Source organism: Vipera berus (assembly GCF_964194415.1).
Source record: "Vipera berus genome assembly, chromosome: 4".
NCBI classification, from domain to species: Eukaryota; Metazoa; Chordata; class Lepidosauria; order Squamata; family Viperidae; genus Vipera; species Vipera berus.
In genome coordinates, this window is record NC_138206.1 from 120,332,386 (window position 1) to 120,350,661 (window position 18,276).

Below are 18,276 nucleotides of genomic sequence, written 5' to 3' on the forward strand. Positions count from 1 at the left end.
TTCTGCTTGTTATTTGTAATGTTTAGTGTACGAAGAGGCGATTATTTTACTTAACTTCCTTTTTTTGGTTTTTGGTTTTTTCTGCAACGCTCATCTTAAAAGGGAAGTCACGCAGAGCATATAAAGGAAGTTTTTAAGAGTCTGATTCTGCAATTGTAGTTTCCAAGCTCTTTCCCGTGGAGACGACGACTCTTTTTTTTTTTTTTTTTTACAAAAATTGATATTTTCCATTGATTAGGCAGCCGGTCCATCGTCCCCCAACAGCCCCTGGCCACTGCAATGGTCACAGCTACTGTGAGAGGTTAATTGTCTTACAAAAGTCAAGGAGTAGTTTTCCTACTAAAGTTACTCAGAAGAAAGTCCCGCTGGGAGTAGCTGGGTGTTTTAAAAAAAATACAATTTCCCAGACGGATCTTTATTGCAGATCAGCAAACTAAGTTTCCTATTTTTGCTAACATGTACAAACTCCATGACATTCATTCTCTCTCTCTCTCTCTCTCTCTCTCTCTCTCTCTCTCTCTCTCTCTCTCTCTCTCTCTCCTCTCCCTCTTTCTCCTCTCCTCTCTCTCCCCCTCTCTCCCTCTCCCCCTTTCTTTCTCCCTCTCCCAGTCTCCCACTCTTTCTTCCTTTCTTTCTCTTCCTCTCCCTCCCTCTCCTCCTCTCTCCTTCCCCCTCTCTCTCCCTCCCTTTCTCTCTCCCTCTCCCTCTTTCTGTCCCTCCCTCTCCCCCTTTCTCTCTCCCTCTCCCTCCCTCTCCCACTTTGTTTCTCTCTCTCCCCCTCCCTCTCCTCCTCTCCCTCCCTCTCTCCCCCTCTCCCTTTCTCTGTCTCCCTCTCCCTCTTTCTCTCTCTCCCTCTCTCTCCCTCCCTCTCCCCCTTTCTCTCCCTCTCCTCCATCTCACCCTTTCTTCCTTTCTTTCTCTCTCTCTCCCTTTCTCTCTCTCCCTCTCCTTTTCTCTCTCCCCCCTCCCTCTCCCCCTCTTTCTTTCTCTCTCCCTCTCTCTCCCTCTCTCTTTCTCTCTCTCCCTCTCTCCCCCCCTCTGTGTCTGTACACACATTCAGACACATCTGAGCCACAGTTCAGTCTGTACTGGATCTTCTCATACTTTAATCTGTTGCTGAATTATGTGCCAATATCGAGGCTAATATATGATGCAAACAACAGAGGCACACAATAAGATATTTGTTTTCTGAATTAGAAGCATCCTGATTTGAAGTATTTTTCTTTTTTTTTAGAAACCACTAAGAAACTTCATTGGGCTTACATATAGAAATAAAGTCCTAGGAGTTCTTAACCCTCGGGAAACTATACCTGCTCTTAAGAAGACACACAGGGTTGAATTTCGGTTAATGGCTGGATAGAACACCACCCAGAAATAATTAGCAAGCTTGTGTCTTCTCCCAAGTTAGAGACATGAGATCCGAACTCAAAGAAGGCAGGAATCAACTTCTAGTACAAACTAGTCCCCTAAGTGACGCGTAGTTCAAAAATACAGTAACTCCACTGAGTAGGGAATACCTCAAAGCCATAAGTAATGGAGCTAATTAAATTAAAAATCATTGGAAGTCCAAGCAGAACCTAAAATTACATAAAGATAGAGACAGAACAGAACAGAGTAGAGAAAGGATAGTATAGTATAGTATATAGTCTAGTATAGTATAGTATAGTATAGTATAGTATAGTATAGTATAGTATAGTATAGTATAGTATAGTATAGTATAGTATAGTATAGTATAGTATATAGTGTAGTGTAGTGTAGTGTAGTGTAGTGTAGCGTAGCGTAGCGTAGCACAGGACAGGACAGGACAGGACAGAATATAGAATAGAATAGAATAGAATAGAATAGAATAGAATAGAATAGAATAGAATAGAATAGAATAGAATAGAATAGAATAGAATAGAATAGAATAGAATAGAATAGAATATAGGATAGGATAGGATAGGATAGGATAGGATAGGATAGGATAGGATAGGATAGGATAGGATAGGATAATGGGAATGGGAATGGGAATGGGAAAGGGAAAGGGATTAGAATAGAAATAGAAATAGGAAGGAATAGAATAGAATAGAACAGAACAGAATAACAGAGTTGGAAGGGACTTTAGAGGTCTTCTAGTCCAACCCCCTGCTCAGGCAGGGAAACCCTGTACCACTTCACAGTTTAACTTCCTTTAGAAGAAGAAGATTTATTCATTTATTTATTTATTTATTTGTTCTTATATACCGCCCTTCTCCCGAGGGACTCGGGGCGGTGTACAGAGTAAGGTAGGTATACAGATTGAACAATAGTGAAAAACAATAGTAAAAACAACTGAGACCCCAAGAGCTATCAGGCCAGGCCGGACTGCTGGAACAGGTAAGTTTTTAAATCGCGCCGGAAGGTGCGGAGGTCGGGGGCCATCTGGATTTCGGTAGGCAAGCAGTTCCAGAGGGCTGGCGCACCCACTGAGAATGCCCTCCCCCTGGGGGCCACCAGCCGACATTCCTTGAGCGGTGGCACCCTGAGGAGGCCCTCTCTGTGGGAGCGCACAGGACGGAGGGGTGTTGACGTTGGCAGAAGGTGCTCCCGTAGGTAGTCCGGACCCATGCCATGCAGGGTTTTGTATGTCATCGTTAGCACCTTGAATTTCACTCAGAAGGCAACCGGAAGCCAGTGCAGCTCACGGAGGAGAGGTGTAATGTGGGAGTATCAGGAGGCCCCCAAAAGTGTCCGTGCAGCTGCACTTTGCACCAGTTGAAGCTTCCGAGTGGCTCTCAAGGGCAGCCCCATGTAGAGAGCGTTACAGTAGTCTAGGCGAGAGGTCACAAGTGCATGGGTGACTGTACGTAAGGCATCCAGGTCCAGATAAGGTCGTAATTGGCGCACTAGTCGAACCCGGGAGAAGGCCCCCTTGGTCACAGCTCCTATGTGATCTTCCAGGGATAGCTGCGAGTCTAGGAGGACACCCAGGTTGCGGGCCCTATCAACAGGGGGTAATAACTCATCCCCGATGTTAAGGGATGGAATGATCTGAGTATCCTGGCTTGCCGGTACGTACAGCCATTCAGTCTTGTCCGGGTTGAGTTGAAGCCTGTTCCTCCCCATCCATTCCCGGACCGCTTTCAGGCAGCGGGACATCACGTCGAGGGCATCACTGATGCTGTTTGGAGTTGAGATGAAAAGCTGGGTGTCATCAGCATACTGATGGTACCCTACTCCAAAACCACGAATGATCTCACCCAGCGGTTTCATGTAGATGTTGAACAGGAGAGGCGAGAGGACCGACCCCTGAGGGACTCCGCAAACGAGAGGCCTCGGGGTCGACCTCTGTCCCCCTGCCAGCACCGACTGCGAGCGACCCTGGAGAAAGGAGGAGAACCAACGCAGAACCGTGCCTCCCACTCCCAGTCCCCTGAGGCGCCGCAGCAAGATACCATGGTCGATGGTATCGAAAGCCGCCGAAAGGTCTAATAAGACTAGGACAGAGGAATGGCCCCTGTCCCGGGCTCTCCAGAGATCATTCATCAGAGCGACCAATGCCATCTCCGTGCTGTAGCCCGGCCTGAAGCCCGATTGGCACGGGTCTAGATAAACCGCTTCATCCAGGACCTGAGGAAGTTGATGCGCCACCACGCTCTCAACAACCTTCGCAAGGAAGCGAAGGTTGGAGACTGGACGAAAGTTATTCAATGAGGTTGGGTCCAAGGTGGGCTTCTTGAGGAGAGGTCTCACCACCGCCTCCTTCAAGGCGGTGGGGAAGTGACCCTCACTCAGAGAAGCAGAGATGACCGCCAGAAACCAGCCTCGTGTCCCCTCTCGAGCTGCATAAGCCAGCCAGGAAGGGCATGGGTCCAGTAAGCATGTGGAGGAGCTCAACCTCCTCATAATCCTGTCCACTTCCTTCGGAGTCACAGGATCAAATTCCTCCCAGATGACGTCGACAAGACTGTCCATGTCCTGTTCCTCCAACTCTGCCCAGTTGGAGTCCAGGCTGGTTCGAATCCGAGCGATTTTATCCAACAGATATTGACCGAATTCCTCGGCTCAACCCTGTAAGGGTTCCTCCCTCACCTCTTGGTTCAGTAGGGAGCGAGTCACTCTGAACAAGGCAGCCGGGCGATTATCTGCGGACGCGATGAGGGTGGAAAAGTAGTTGGATTTCGCCACCCTTATCGCTGCGAGATAAGACCTGGTGAGGATTCTTAGTCGCAATCGGTCGGATTCGGATCGACTGGATCTCCAACGGCTCTCTAGGCCCCGTCTCCGACGCTTCATCTCCCGGAGCTTCGCGGTGAACCATGGGGCTCGCTGGGATCTGCGCCGGGTCAGGGGCCGCAGGGGTACAACTCGGTCCAGAGCCTCCGTGGCTGCCCTTTCCCAGGCTTCCACTAAGGCGTCCGCCGAGCTGTGAGCAGGGAGTGCATGTGGGTTCCCAAGCGCTACCTGGAACCTATCAGGGTCCATTAGGCGCCTAGGGCGGTACCATCTGGTTGGCACCGTGCACCCACGGCGGGGGGTGGCAAAGGGGAAGTCTAGCCGTAGGAGGTGATGATCGGTCCATGACAGGGGCGTAACGGTCGTGGCGCCCCCACCGATATCATCACGCCACCGTCCAGACAAGAACACCAAGTCGGGGGTGTGGCCTCCCTCATGAGTCGGTCCAGAAATTATTTGCAACAGGTCCATGGCCGCCATGGAAGCCATGAACTCCTGAGCTAGTTCGGACGATCCTCCCAGGGACGGTAGGTTAAAGTCGCCCAAGACCATGAGTTTTGGGAATTCAACCACCAACCCTGAGAGGACATCGAGTAGCTTGGGCAGGGCTGCCGCTGCACGATTAGGTGGTAGGTACGCCAGCAGCAGGCCCAACTGCGCCCCTGGGCCGTATCTCAGAAGGAGAGACTCACACCCGGCTATCTGAGGGACGGTGGTCTCTCGCGGGCTAAGGGTCTCCCTGATGATTACTGCCACTCCTCCGCCCCTCCCATGGGCCCGAGGCTGGTGCAGCACCTGGAAACCTGGCGGGCAGAGGTCAACCAGAGGGACACCACCCTCTGGGCCCAGCCAGGTTTCCGTGATGCAAGCCAGGTCCGCATGCTCACTCTCCACTAGGTCACGAACAAGGTGAGCCTTGTTAGCTACGGACCTGGCATTTAGGTAGACCAGCCTGAGCATAGGAGGCTGCACACCTTCGCTCCCGGGTCCTCGGGGGAAGTACAGAGGGTCGGAGCGTCTCACCGCTTGTACAGAGCGGAGATGACTCTCCCGGTGACGATACGGCCCTCTGCTTGTGCACCTTCTGCCGTTCCCCACCATCCTGGGAATTGGCTGTTCGTCAGCTCGCCACTGGGCTTTGTCGGCGACTGGTCCTCGTTCTTCACCTTCGTGAACGGTCGTAGGCCTGGCCTGCGCTATGGTAGTTGGAAGGCCCCCCTTCGCCGAACCATAGTCTTTTCCCGCCCCCCTCCCTAACCCGACAAAGAACTTAGCTAGGAACTTAACCAGGGGCCTCTTGTTGGACTTGTGCTGGAGGCCTCTGACCCTGCCTGGCCATCTCTCAGAGGCCCAATGGGTGGGCCCGTCATCGAGATTCAATGTATTGTAGGCGGGACGCACCCAGGAGAGGGGGGAACTCCTGAGGGCGTGTAGGTCTGTGCTCGAATATTGGAGAAGCATAGAGTCACAGGGTTTTTTTTGGGGGGAAGGCGGTCCCCTGGGTGGAGAATTGGAAGGAGGGTCGAGTTGGGTAGGTGGGTATCTGGACCGTCACCCAGCCACTGCCACTTGGCTGGGTGAACCCCAGAAGCAGGCCACTCCCCATCCTCTCACGATGGGTTGTGACTCTGTTTCCGGGGGTGGTCCAGGACCCACTCTGGGTGAAGCATACCCCATAGAGCTCTCACCTCTATGGGGCTGCAGGTGTAAGGTCAAGCCACTCTGCCACCGTGGCTTGCACCCAGGCCCATCATGTCCTGTGGGGCGAGGGTGGGCAGGGGGGTTGAGAGTTGGTAGAGGCAAGATGATGATGGCCTCGGTGGTCCAGTCGCCGCTGTCTCCACTGATCAGCTGCATCGTGGCATCTTTTGGTTGAAGATCGGCATGGAGACATCGTCGGCACCCAGGGTGCGGGCCGGAGACGCCACGCCGCGTCTAGTAGTGCTGCCGTCGAGGGTTCTTGGCAAAGGTGGTCGACCGGGGTCTGGAGAAGCTTTCGCTGATGACGCTTTCGCTGCTGCTCCATTGCATAGCTGCTCCCCTGATCCGCTGGTCCGCGGCGTCTGCTTGGTGTAGATCGGAAGTGCCGCCGCCTAGGGCTAGGTCAAGGTGGTCGAGGAAGGACGAGGCGCTGGCCCTCACTCAAGACGGCTGCAGCGGTTCAGGGGGTGGGCCGGAGACGCCAGGCCGTTGCTGCTAGCGCCGCTGTCAAAGGCCCCTCGGAGGTGGTCGATCGGGCCCGCATAGCCGGTCTGCGACGTCTCCTTGATCCCATGGAGACGCCGCCGCTATTTAGGAGCAGGCCAGGAGGCCGAGGCAGAGCAGCGACTCCGGTCCTGCTCAGGGTAGCTGCAACGGCTGCCACTTCCGCCACCCAGCTGATCCAGCTGATCCGCGGCGCCTTTCTTGATCTTCGGAGACGCCGCCGTTGCCCGGGGGCATATCAGGGAGCCGAGGAAGGGCGGAGACGCCGGCCTCACTCCAGATGACTGCAGCAGCTGCAGCGGCTCAGGAGCGGGTCGGAGGCGCCACACCGCCACTGCCTCCGCTGGTGTTCAGGCCCGTGGGGAAACGTCCGACTAGGGCCCCGCGAAGCTCTCACCGTCGCCGTTGTTGCCGATGCCGCTGCCTCCGCCACCCAGCTGGTCCGCGGCGCCTCCGTTGATCGCTCGGAGACGCCGCCGTTGCCCGGAGTCGATCAGGGGGCCGGGGCAGAGCAGAGCTGCCGGCCCCTCTCGGATGGCTGCAATGGCTGTAGTGGCTTAGGGGGCGGGCCGGAGACACCTCGCCGCCACTGCCACCATCGCTGTTAGGCTCCTGGGAGAGATGATCCGACTGGGGGCTGGAGAGCTGTCGCCGCCGATGTTGTCCTCGTTGTCGGCGCCTCCGCCGCACAGCTGATCTGCGGAGACGCCGCCCTCGCCCGGCAGTAGATCAAGCGGTTGAGGCAGGGCGGAGGCGTTGGCCCCATTTACAACGGCCGCCAACGGCCCAGGCGGCGGGGCGGAGATGTCCCGGCGCCCCTACAGCTGATTCGGGAGGCAGCGGGCGGCACAATTGCCCAGCTCATCTGCCCAAACTTCTGACCCCACCCCAGGGGTCAGATGACATCCCTGGGGGGCTCCTGGGGGGACGCCTTACCACTGGGGGCTACGGAGCTCTCCCCAGCACGTCCGCCATCTTTGGAGCCGGCAAAAAAAAAAAAGATGCCACAAGATGCCAGAAGATAATGTCATCCTATGTTCTCACCAACCAAAGCTCTCCCTTACAGACAGTACACACCACAGAGCCTCTAAAGGAAAGCTAGTCCTCGCCTTATGACCACAACTTTCTGTTAAGTGAACTTTCTCATATTTTACGTCCTTTCTTCCCACAACTGTGAATCACCCCAGCTGTTAAATTAGTAACCCGGTCATGAAGTGAATCTGGCTGCCCCCCACCCCCGACTTGGCTGCTCAGAAGGTCACAAAAGGGGATCGCGTGACACACACACACACACCCCGGGAGACACCACAACCATCACAAATGTGAGTCGGTTGCCAAGCGTCCCAATGTAAATCACACAACTTCCAGGAGATCCTGAAAAATGGTCACAAGTTCCACTTTTATTTTATTTTTTTGTTCATTTAGTGAGCATGGTAACTTCGCACGGTCACTAGATGAAGTGTTGTTAGTTGAGGACTCGCCTGCAACGGAGCTCATTAACTCTGAAATCGCTCAGAGTCTTAAGTAGGACCTGAAATTACAGAGACAGTAAAACGTCCTTAAGGAGGAAATGATGCCCGAAGCCCTATCTAATAATAATAATAATAATAATAATAATAATAATAATAATAATAATAATAATAATAATAATAATAACAACAACAACAACAACAACAACAATAATAATAATAACAATAACAATAATAATAATAATAATAATAACAATAATAACAATAACAATAACAACAACAACAACAACAACAACAATAGACCTTGGAGGTCATCTAGTCCAACCCCCTGCTCAGGCAGGAAATTCTATATCATTTCAGACAAATGGCGGTCCAGTCTCTTCTTAAAAACTTCCAGTGTTGGAGCATTCACAATTTCTGGAGGCAAGGAGTTCCTCTGGTTAATTGTTCTAACTGTCAGGAAGTTTCTCCTTAGTTCTAGGTTGCTTCTCTCCTTGATTAGTTTCCATCCGTTGCTTCTTGTCCTGCTTTCAGGTGCTTTGGAGAATAGCTTGACTCCCTCTTCTTTGGGGCAGCCCCTGAGAAATTGGGAGCCTGCTATCATGTCACTCTTTTTACCAACCTAGATTCTTTTACAGACTATACACACAGTAGAGTGTGATTGCAAGCGTACATCAAACGCCATGTGTCATTCCAGAAAAATATTCTGGAATAATTTCAGCTGGCACGCCAAAGCAAATCGCTCTGTTATTTCAAAAGAAAGTGGATTTGAGGCAAATAAATTCTTTGACGACGATCCCAAATTTTCATGGGACTTTAAAAAAAACAACACACCACCTTTGTTTAGATAATATTCCTCCTCAAAAGCAAGCAGACCACACAAAGCACATCCAAAATATTTGTAGAGTTCTCTAAACAATATCTAAATTGAGCTCGTAAAATGATTAAATTAGTAGCAATGTGGGCCGAGATTCAACTCAAGCAAAGATAGAAATTCCAAAGCTGCAGAAGGAAAATCCGTAGGACTAAACCAATCACAGCTAAAACTGGGCAACTTTCTCACGACTGTGTCAAATATTAATTATATTTTGAGCGTAAATTAATTATGGCCATAAGGTTGCAGGTGACCATTTTCACGACTTCTGTATATGCACAAATCTGACATGCATATGCTTCCAAGATTTTGAAACCGGCGGGTAGCTCAGTTCATTTATCCAGAATTGTTGTAAACAATTTTCCAAGCAAAAGCCATGCTCGGAATATTTTCATTTGAACAATTCTGAGTTTATCTATTTTGGACTCTTGTCTTACTTAGCAATGAAAACACTCAAGCTATGCTTTAAAAAGTTTCAAAAGAGCTGAAAGTTTTAAAACTGAACATGGAATATAAGTCATTATACCTATTCCATATACAACTCTTTTGAAACTTTTAAATTCCACTTATTTCACTCTATCCATTGGTCCTTTTTTTTTAAAAAAATGAGCATATTCATTCACTCACTTTCCCTTGTCTATATTTCTTATAAACATTGCAAAAATTGAGCTGTAGCAGTTTATCCTTATCCTTATCCATCCTCTAACTCGCAAGGCTGCTTAACCACTTGGAAAGAAATTCCAGGGCTAAGCTAGTTGTGTTGTTATGTTCTGTTAATTTTATTTACAGGACTTATTTGGTTTTATCTCATGGGATGCCTCATAAGCTGGGTCTAGGCAGCTCACAACAGTCAACACATCACTCTTTTAAAGGATGGTTGAAAAACAGGAATATTTGACACAGAATTGTGCAGAGAAGAACAACAAACATCCTTAGGGGACTGGAGGCTAAAACATATAAGGAACGGTTGCTGGAATTGGGTATGTCCAGTTTAAGGAAGAGAAGCGCGAGGGGGGGACATGATAGCAGTGTTTTAATATTTGAGGGGTTGCCCCAAAGAGGAGGGGGGGGTTTCAACCTATTCTCCAAAGCCCCTGAAGGCAGGACAAGAAGCAACAGATGGAAAATAATCAAGCAGAGAAGCAACCTGGAACCAAGGAGAAATTTCCTGACGGTGAGAACAATTAATCGGTGGAACTCCTTGCCTCCAGAAGTGGTGAATGATCCAACACTGGAAGTTTTGAAGAAGAGACTGGACAGCCATTTGTCTGAAATGGTATAGGGTTTCCTGCCTGGGCAGGGGGTTGGACTAGAAGACCTCCATGGTCCCTTCCAACTCTGCTATTCTATTCTGTTCTGTTCTGTTCTTATTCCCATTCCCATTTCCATTCTAAACTAGTTTACAAAAAAGGAATGAAGAAAACATCAGTTTAATGTCAGAGAATGCCAGGTACTTAAAACATTCATCACTGGTCTGATGGGTTTAGGGGTATTTTAATGTTATTGTATTAACGTATTGAATTGGGCTGTAATATTTAATATCTTTTTTAACTTTTATATGTTATATTTTATTATATTGCCCTGTACACCGCCCTGAGTCCTTAGGGAGAAGGGCGGTATAGAAATTAAATTATTATTATTATTATTATTATTATTATTATTATTATTATTATTATTATTATTATTATTATTATTATTATTATTATTATTATTATTATTATTATTTATTATTATTATTAGTAGTAGTAGTAGTAGTAGTAGTAGTAGTAGTAGTAGCTCTCCAAAAAACGAACTGAGCCAGAATAAGAAAATGGAACTGGAAAAACACTAGTTAAATATCTACAATGGCAATTAATCGCCAAGATGGCTTGATGCAAAATGTTCTTTCTCGAATATAACAGAACTGGCCTACCTCATTAGTACAGCTGTAAAGGTAATCACCATAATGAAGTTCTTGTCATGTCCCAAAGGTGCTTTTTCAGGAGGCAACTGGACCACCTTTTGTTTTTCTTTGAAGATGTTTCGCTTCCCATCCCAGAGGCTTCTTCAGCTCTGACTGGATGGTGGGGGAACAGGAGGATTTATACTCCTTCAAGACAGCTGGTCATTTGCCTCCTTTTAGAGGGTCGTTGAGGCCACTTGGAGGTGTACCTGTGTCCTCAGGGTTTGTCTTCACTCCTCAGGTGATACTAAGGACAGAGATAAACTCCCAAGTGGCCTCAATGACACTCTAAGGTAAAGGTAAAGGTTCCCCTGCACACATGTGCTACTCGTTTCTGACTCCAGGGGCCGGTGCTCATCTCCGTTTCAAAGCCGAAGAGCCAGCGCTTGTCCGAGGATGTCTCCGTGGTCATGTGGCCAGCATGACTAGACGCCAAAGGCGCACGGAACGCTGCTACCTTCCCACCGTAGCGGTCCCTATTTTTCTACTTGCATTTTTACGTGCTTTCGAACTGCTAGGTTGGCAGAAGCTGGGACGAGGAACAGGTGCTCACTCTGTTATGCAGAACTCGGGATTCGACCCGCCAAACTGCCGACCTTCTGATCGACAAGCTCAGCGTCCTAACCCACTGAGCCACTGCATCCCTATAATGACTCTCTACAAGGAGGCAAATGACCAGCTCTCTGCAAGGAGAGCACTTATAACTGTTGCAGTGTCCTGAGTGGGGGTGGGGGGTCACGCGATCCCCTTCTGACAAGCTAAGTCAAGGGGAGTAAGCCAAATCCACTTAACGACCGCGTTAGCAACTTCGCCGCTGCAGAGATTTGCTTAACAACCCCTTTGCCGGGAAGGTCGTTAAAAAGAGGGCAAAACTCACTTGACAGCCGTCTCGCTTAGCAACGGAAATCTTGGATTCCGTTGTGGTTGTCAGTTGAGGACCGCTTGTAGAGGCAACATTATCAAGAGCCTTCACATTTTTCGCTCGGTGCAAAAGGCCTTCACCACAGGGCAGGAGTAAGCAACCTGGGCTCTTTTATGACTCGTGGACTTCAACTCCCAGAATTCCTGAGCCAGCCATGCTGAGGGGAAAGGGAGAGGTTTCCAAGCTGAGCCATGCTGGCTGAAGAATTCTGGGAGTTGAAGTCCACGAGTCATAAAAGGGCCAAGGTGGCCTAACCCTGCCACAGGGCATCTAAAGAGAGCCGACCTCCTCAGAGGGAACACCCATGCAAAGGCCAAGGCAATAAATCATTATTTATTTATTTATTTATTTATTTATTTATTTATTTATTTATTTATTGGATTTATATCCCGCCCTATCTCCCGAGGGACTCAGGGCGGCTAACAACAAAACTTAAAGGTCTCTGTACAGTAAATTAAAAATAAAAATTTGAAATAAATTAAAATAATTTGTTGCCCCCTCTCTTATTTTATGCTAAATACAAGATCTGTAAATAACCAAGATATAATAAGATGATGCTTTTTTACCTTTCTAGGCCGTTTTTGATCGTTCGGAGCCATTTGTAAAACGTCCTTTCAGAAATGGGCCTTCAGATATACCTCTGGCTAAGGGATTTAGCTCCCGAATAAGGGGACAGAATGACAGAGCTGGAAAAGGGACCTTGGAGGCCATCTAGTCCAACCCCCTGCTCAGGCAGGAGAGCCTCTATCGTTCTGGACAAAAATGGCTGTCCAGCCTCTTCTTCAAAACTTTCCAGTGTTGGAGCATCCACAACTTCTGGAGGCAAGTTTTAAACTCCTTTGGACTATTCAGGTTAATATTGTATTATTATTATTATTATTTTCCTCCAAGGAGATCAGGAACGCACGTTGTTTCTCTTATTCTCCCAGTAAAGGAGCTCAGATTGGAAAACAGGGACGGGCTGACGGCCACCCATTCCCAGCCTGAGTCAATGGGACCTTCTAACTCCTATTTGCAGATAAGAAAGAAGAAAACTACGGGAGTCTCCTTTTCCAAAGGAACAAACTCAAATGAAAGCATGGGAGAGAAAGAAAAAAAAATGCAATCGGCTTATTTTGATAATAGAACGGAACCTTTATCTTAGCCTGGCCCTAATAGCTGTTTGACCAATGAGGAAGAAAGGAATGTGAAAGGAGAGTCTGCTTTAATCTACTTTTATTAGAAGCTTTTAGCTTTACCTCCCACTAACAATCTGGCAGGGAAGAATTTACTGCCTTCTCACCGGGAAGCACCTTTGAGCAAGGCCAGCTAAAACCTTTAAAGAAAAGTCTGAAGACTTGCAACGCTGGGGGGGGGGGGGGGGGAGAAAAAAAGAACAGATACTTACGACCAGAATTAGCCCAAGATTTGGGTTGCTAAGTGAGTTTGGCTCCATTTTACAACTTTTCGTGGCACAGTTTATTAAGTGAATCACTGCGGTTGTTAAGTTAGTAACACGGTTGTTAAGTGAATCTGGCTTCCCCCGTGGACTTTGCTTGTCAGAAGGTCGCCAAAGAGGATCACGTGACACCACCCCCAGGACGCTGCAACTGTCCTAAGTACATGCCAGTTGCCAAGTGTGAATGGAATGGAATGGAATGGAATGGAATGGAATGGAATGGAATGGAATAGAATAGAATAGAATAGAATAGAATAGAATAGAATAGAATAGAATAGAATAGAATAGAATAGAATAGAATAGAATAGAATAGAATAGAATAGAATAGAATAGAATATGCAGAATAAAACAGACTAGAACAGAACAGAATAGAATAGGGAAGAGAATACAGAATAAAATAGAATAGAACAGAACAGAATAGAATAGGGAAGAGAATGGAGAAGAGAAGAGAAGAGAAGAGAAGAGAAGAGAAGAGAAGAGAAGAGAAGAGAAGAGAAGAGAAGAGAAGAGAAGAGAAGAGAAGAGAAGAGAAGAGAAGAGAGAATGCAGAATAAAACAGAACAGAACAGAACAGAATAGAATAGGGAAGAGAATGTAGAATAGAATAGAATAGAATAGAATAGAATAGAATAGAATAGAATAGAATAGAATAGAATAGAATAGAATAGAATAGAATAGAATAGAATAGAATAGAATAGAATAGAATAGAATAGAATAGAATAGAATAGAATAGAATAGAAAATATACAGGAATAGAATAGAATAGAAAATATACAGGAATAGAATAGAATAGAATAGAATAGAATAGAATAGAATAGAATAGAATAGAATAGAATAGAATAGAATAGAATAGAATAGAATAGAATAGAATAGAATAGAATAGAATAGAATAGAATAGAATAGAATAGAATAGAATAGAACTGCAAGGGACCTTGGAGGTCTTCCAGTCCAGCCCCCTGCTTAAGCAGGAGAACCTAAACCATCTCTGACAGGTGACTGTCTAGACTCTAGTCTCTTCTCAAAAATCTCCAGTGATGGAGCGCCCATGATTTCTGGTGGCAAGCTGTTCCACTGGCTAACTGTCCTCACTGTCAGGAAGTTTCTCCTTAATTCTAGGTTGCTTCTCTCTTTTTGATCACATAAACCAGGAGGATGCTGCAATGGTCATAAGTGTGAAAAACAGTCACAGGTCACTTTTCTTCAGTGCCGTTGTAACTTTGAACGGCCATTAAACTGATGAATGTAAGTCAAGGGCTGCCTTGTAAATAAACGGCTTGCAATAAGTACCAATTATGAAAGCTACCCTACAACGCACATCCATTCCCCTTTGACTATTACATTTCAGCTTACGTGCACACGTGTTTCTCCCTATAATTTGAATTCTGAGCCCCCACAGCATAAATCCATGGGCCGGGAGTGAAAACTGTTATTATATAGGGAGGAGGGGGGACAATATCGAATAATTGCTAACCTAGTATGCTTCAGGTAGCTCTGCATCATGTAATAGCCCCCGTTACCAAAAAAAATTGCATATTTTTTTCTAGCAATCCTATATGGCTGATCTCCATTAAGTGGAACCCAGGGTAACTTCCCATCCGAAATTATATCCTGGAGCAGCAAAACAAGCTGAAATACGTTCCCTGCAATATAAACTAACAACCTGGAAAGAAGTAAACAGCCTCCGCGGGGAGAAATATACAGCCATCTTTCTCTGCTATGCAAAATGCTGTCTTAAGTCATTATTATTATTTTTTTTTGGAAAATGCGCCATAAGCCGAAACCTGTTTTGTCTGATCAGAAAGCGTGCACGAGACAGATAAAAAAAAAGGAAGAAGGAAAAAAAAAGACACTGGGGCTGCTCAAAGCATCCAATTTCGTTTCTGAAACCCGCCTATTTCGGCGTTGTGCTGAAGCGAAGGTCGCACTGGACTTTTGTGGGCTACACAAGATAAGAGCTACACAAAGGCTACACAAAGGCTGTTTGGAAAATGGGCGGACGACAAACACAGAACACAGATAATTTAATGGTAATATTGCTAACTATTAAATCATTGAAGGGTTACCTTTTAGCACAGGCGGTTGGTTCTCAGGCCGATCCCCACACAGCTTAACTGACCCCCAGATTTAAAATAAGCGCAGCTGGTCCTCAACTCACAACGCTTTAGGTGGACCATCCAAAGTTACGACGGCACGGGAAAATGCTGACTTACGACCGTTTTTCACACTGACGACCGTTGCAGCCATCTCTGGGCGGTCACGGAATCAAAATTCGGACGCTTGGCAAACTGGCTCGTATTTATGATGGGTTGCAGCCTCCCCACGTTTCACCCGATCAAAATTCGGACCCTTGGCAACTGACTCGTACTTACGACAGTTGCAATGTCCCGGGGGGGGGGGGGGTCACGTGATCTCCTTTTGTGACCTTCTGACAGGCAAAGTCAAATGGGGGGAGCTGGATCCACTTAACGACCGTGTTGCTCACTTAAGAACTGCAGTGATTCACTTAGCAACCGGGGGTGAGAAAGATTGTAAAATGGGGCGGAACTCAGTTAACAACCATCTCACTTAGCAACAGAAATGTTGGGCTCCATTTAGTCATAAATAGAGGACTATTTATATATGTATGTGTGTGTGTATGTGTGTGTGTGTGTGTATATACACACACACACACATATGTATATATGTATATATATATAATTTTTAAGAATTACAATCTTTAGTGCTTAGGAAACAACATGTCTTCTGGGTTCAGAGATTCTTCAATGTAAGTCTGTTCAATACTACACAATCCAGTATTTTTTTCCTGATCCTCCTTTCTTCCCCATATTTTTTCCATTTTCCCCCTTTAATACACAGTTACAATTTTTGGTACTGTTAATGTATACAGAGTTAGATATAAGCATCTTCATCATATTTTACTATCATACAAAAATTGGGGACTATCTTTATAAGGCTCACAAAGCCACATGTATATATATATACAGAGAGAGCTAGATGATATATATATATAGATACACACACACACACACACACACACACATATACACACAGACACAAATATATATTTAATAAATTTAAAAACTGGAATCCCAGGCGTAGACATTTGAAGTTAGTAAAAATAAAAACGAGGAACTCCTGAATATAAGAGAAAATTCTTCTTTCAGCCCTTGCTCAGCAATAAAGAAGAATTTTCTCTTATATCGGAGTTCCTCGTTTTTATTTTTACTAACTAACTAACTAACATATATATATATATATATATATATATAGTAAAGGTAAAGGTTCCCCCGCACATGTGTGCTACACACACACACACAGACCACAGACACACACACACACACACACACACACACACACACACACACACACACACACACTGGCCTACAAGACCAAAGGAGGCATGGGAAGACAAAGCACTACATGGCCAGTACATTAAGAAAATAGCTGGGAAAGCAGATAATAACAAGAGCTGGCAATGGCTAAGAGCAGGAAAGTTGAAGAAAGAGACCGAGGGACTAATTCTGGCTGCACAAGAAAGACCTGGCCTTAAGGACAAATGCATACAAAGTCAAAATCGAGAAGACAGCAACAGACAGTAAGTGCCACCTATGCAAAGAAGATGAAGAAACAGTGGACCACCTGGTGAGCTGCTGCAAGAAGATCACACAGACTGACTACAAGCAGCGGCATGACAAAGTAGCAACAATGGTGCATTGGAAGATCTGCAAGAAATATCATTTGCCTGCAAGCAAGAACTGGTGGGGCCATAAAATAGAGAAAGTCATAGGACATGATAAAATTAAACTGCTCCGGGACTTCAGAATTCAAACAGACAAGCACCTGCCACATAACACCCCGGACTTAACAATTGTCGATAAGAAAGACAAAAAAGTCTGGATAGTGGACGTGGCAGTGCCTGGAGACAGCAGAATAGACGAGAAAGAACTGGAGAAGATAACAAAATACAAAGACCTACAAGTAGACATAGATAGACTGTGGCAAAGGCAAGCAAGGGTGGTACCAATAGTAATAGGTGCCCTGGGTGCAGTCCCAAAACAACTGGAGCACCACTTGAACACCATCATCGGCACTGACAAATTCGCCATCAGTCAATTGCAAAAGGCGGCCTTACTAGGAACTGCTTCCATCCTGCGACAATATCTGTGATACCATCAAACATCCACATCTGCCTATCCCAGGTCCTTGGTAAGGCCTCGATAGGTAGACAAAAATGCCAAATCCAGTCTCAACATCTGGCTGACTGTGCGATTAATAATAATAATAATAATAATAATAATAATAATAATAATAATAATAATAATAATAATACAAAGTACCACAACCTGGCCATCAAAACTGCACGATTATGGATGAAACAGTGTAACAGTGATACCCATTGTCATCGGGGCACTGGGAACTATGTCCAAAAACTTTGCAAAATACATCGAGAAATTGCAGCTTCCTGCAATAACTCCAGCAAAGCTGCAAAAAACTGCGCTACTCAGAACATCTTACATTTTAAGGAGATACCTGGTTGATACCTGGGATGCTGGCAGCAACCCGTGTCAACCATTAGTGCCAGTCAATTTGAATGTTCAGTTGACTGAGTTTCATGTTTTATGAGTAAAAGTTTTATAATAATAATAATGATGGTGGTGGTGGTGGTGGTGGTGGTGGAAGGGACCTTGGAGGTCCTCTAGTCCAACCCCCTGCTCAGGCAGGAAACCCTAGACCATTTCGAACAAATGGCTGTCCAGTCTCTTCTTAAAAACTTCCAGTGTTGGAGCATTCACAGCTTCTGGAGGCAGGTTGTTCCATTGGTGAATTGTTCTAACTGTCAGGAAGTTTCTCCTTAGTTCCAGGTTGCTTCTCTCCTTGATAAATGCAAATTAGTGCTTACCTAATATAGTGAGTTTCATTTAGATATATTCCTTACCTGCTGTTCATCCTCCATGACATTGCTGGCAAACTCAAACATCAGGTCATTTTGCTGCACCACGGCTGCCATAGTAAAGCATTCCAAAAGTCTCAATTCAGCATGGAATAAAAATGCTTCTTCAGCATTAAGAAAACAGAACTTATGATCTCTAGGGATGAGTTTGTATCGGGGCAGGGGGCGTTGAAGTTACTCCGGCCAGGGAGAAATTTTTTATCCGGTCGGTCTTCCTTTCAAAGTGTCGTTTTAACAGTTTCTTGAAAAACCCCTAAAAAAAAAGAGAGAGAACAACAACAA

General features: G+C 46.2%; 1 protein-coding gene across 1 annotated transcript in view; it reads right to left on the reverse strand.

Moving 5' to 3' along the window:
* ELF1 (E74 like ETS transcription factor 1) overlaps positions 1–18,276 on the reverse strand; it is a 113,908-nt gene that overhangs the window by 33,028 nt on the left and 62,604 nt on the right. The window contains 1 exon segment of the mRNA XM_081328002.1: positions 17,980–18,247. Coding sequence (XP_081184128.1) covers positions 17,980–18,051 — 72 coding nt within the window. The 5' untranslated portion in view covers positions 18,052–18,247.